We start from the raw sequence: 2,886 nt of genomic DNA on the forward strand, positions 1-2,886 counted from the left end.
GTTCCCTCCCCAGGTGTTCCCTCCCAGGTGTTCCCTCACCTGTCATGGTGTTCCCTCCTTTGTACGGCAGATTGTTGACGGCGTTCAGCAGTGACTCTCGGGTCGCATGTGCGTTCAGGTGCCACTCGGTTCTCGGGTCGCCGCTGTACTGGGCCAGAGCTGCAGGACAAACAGAACCAGGTGTTGACACCGTGACCCCTGACCCCTGAGCATTTCTATGCAGACGTCTTTCGGCTCTTTTGATCCCATTTAGTCTGAGAAGCTGCTGAAATGTTGAAACCGTAAAACTTCAGCAGCTACATTTCATTTCCTTTGGGATCAATAAACTGGGATTATACTGGGATTATACTGGGATTATTCTGGGATTATTCTGTTATTATTCTGTTATTATTCTGGGATTATTCTGGGATTATTCTGNTTCTGGGATTATTCTGGGATTATTCTGTTATTATTCTGTTATTATTCTGGGATTATTCTGGGATTATTCTGGGATTATACTGGGATTATTCTGTTGCTCCGAAATGTTGCCAAGCGTCAAACGGCGGCGTGAAGCGGTTACCGATCTGGACGTTGTTGGGGCCGATGTCGAACACGCCGACCATGCGGGCGATGAAGCTGCGGATGGTTTTGAAGTTGATGCGTCCGATGCTCCAGGAGCCGTCCACCAGCAGGACGATGTCGGCCTTGGCCGGCGTCCGGCACTGGTTGTCTGCAGAGACACGAGGCGGGCCGGCGTCACGCGGGCCGACCAGAACCGGCCAGTCCATCGACCAGAACCGGTCCATCGACCAGAACCGGCCAGTCCATCGACCAGAACCGGCCGGTCCAACAACCAGAACCGGCCGGTCCATCGACCAGAACCGGTCCATCGACCAGAACCGGCCAGTCCATCGACCAGAACCGGCCGGTCCAACGACCAGAACCGGAGCTCAGAGGATCTCAGCCACCATGTTGGATCATTCTAAAGATTTTCATTCGTCTTTAATGAGACGTTTCCCCTCTGATCTGTTTAAACTGTCTTCACTGCACGGTAGTGTCTGAATAATGCTGTGGGATTTTTGCAATCCTTCTCCTGACTGATACATTTGTTCAATCAGATGTTTGGGAACTTGTTTTCGGTTTAGCTAGTGAAGCTAGAAATGACGCCTCTCCCTCTCATGCTACGGCTGATTTTAGACATGATCTGACACCATCTAGTGGTTGGAGTGTGAACTACACGTTTCCTGGTCGTCTCCATAAATATATAGAACTGGCCAAACACAATATTTCTATTTACCGTGAATCGGGATAAAAGCGTCTGGGACAGATTGCAGTAAGCTGAAACACTGCAGGACCAACATATGTTCATATTCAGTTTGTAAAACTGATTTTATGGAGCGCGAAGCGAAGGGATTCAATTCAGGTCTGGTGATGAATGAAGAGCTGCTTAAAGGGCCGGCGCAGGGCGTGAAGACTTATTCTGGCCGTCTATCGTTTCTGTTCCTCCCTCTGCTGTGTTGGTTTTCCAGCTGATTATCGTCTCATTAGAGGCGAGAAAAGCTTAGAACTGATCTGGTTCTAATGACGGCGTCCTGCTGAGCTCCACCGCGTCGGATCGGTTCACGTGACGAGAAGCGACAGAAAAGAAGAAGAAGAAGAAGAAGCTGCAAATCACAACCAATCACTTTACAGACAGTAACATCATATAACAGCAGCAGTTCATGTTGCTGCAGCAGGTCATGTTGCTGCAGCAGGTCATGTTGCTGCAGCAGGTCCAGTGAGTCCAGCAGGTCGGCTGCGTTGTTTTCCTGCGGCGGCGGCGGCGAACGCTCGGCGCTCCTTCAGCCACCTGCAAGAGGAAAAACATCGGCTCGTCCCTCTGCGGGACGGCTCGCCGCCGGCGTTAGACGCAGCGCTGCCTCCGGCCCTGCAGGACCGGGCGCCGCTGGAACAGAACCAGCAACCCCACAGTTTCCTGTGAGTTTCCTGTGAGTTTCCTGACAGCAGCAGCAGCAGGTCTGGAGCGTCTGACAGGAACTGGGTGCAGATCCAGCGGTTGAGGATCATCGAGCCACGTGAAACTATTCTGATCGTAAAAAGCTTTTACACACTCCTTCGGTTTTTCTACATGCTCTGCAAACAGACTGATGTCAAAACAAGAACATTTATGATTTTCAGCATTTTCCACTAATAAAAATCTGAAAAGTGTTGCATGCTTTATATTTGTCCCTCCTGAGTCGGAACGCAGCAGGATGCCTCCTTTAGGGCTTTTATCTGCAGACATTAATGAACCTGTGCAGGTAAATATCTACATGGTGGCTCAAGAAATGCTGACATACAACCTGAAGTGTAAAGAGTGAACATATTTATAGGCATTTTTACACTACACTTCTGTTTTTCTTAAACCTTAAGGTTTAGTAATTTCTGCCACTAGGGGCAGTATTTTGATTTGCTTTTTCATCTGACAGACAGATCAGATGAAAACCAGCCGTCTGAGATCGGCTTTAAGTCCTGGACGTTAACAAACTTTACGTGTGAAAGACAAATGAAATGCTGCATGTTTTTTGGCCCTACAGGGCTTCCATACATGAGGAGTGTTGAGAAATCCTCCATGTGCAGCAGCTCCCCTTCTGGACCAGATTAACTGGAGGGTAACAAAAGCCGCTTGTTCCAACGTAAATATGGAAACATGTCGTTTTTCATGAGGACCATTTGCTGAACGGATGAAGCCGTTTGTTCCATGAAAGATCAGGATGAGCTGATCATCCGAACAACGTTAAACATTACAGTCTGTCGCGCGAAATTCACATCTCACACATTTTTTAGCTCAAACTGCTTCTAAAAACACCCAGCGGCTTTTAGGCAGCGAGTCACACAGCCCGTCACCTAGCAACCCCAGGAGAGTTC

General features: G+C 48.8%; 1 protein-coding gene across 1 annotated transcript in view; it reads right to left on the reverse strand.

The window, feature by feature from the left end:
- Positions 1-2,886, reverse strand: part of col12a1b (collagen, type XII, alpha 1b) — a 100,980-nt gene that overhangs the window by 60,818 nt on the left and 37,276 nt on the right. Inside the window, exons 14-15 of the mRNA XM_017302095.1 lie at positions 560-709; positions 40-159 (exon numbers count right to left, since the gene is read on the reverse strand). Of these exons, the coding sequence (XP_017157584.1) occupies positions 40-159; positions 560-709 (270 nt within the window). The remainder of the gene's footprint in view (positions 1-39; positions 160-559; positions 710-2,886) is intronic.

Source organism: Poecilia reticulata, linkage group LG21 (assembly GCF_000633615.1).
Source record: "Poecilia reticulata strain Guanapo linkage group LG21, Guppy_female_1.0+MT, whole genome shotgun sequence".
NCBI lineage: Eukaryota > Metazoa > Chordata > Actinopteri > Cyprinodontiformes > Poeciliidae > Poecilia > Poecilia reticulata.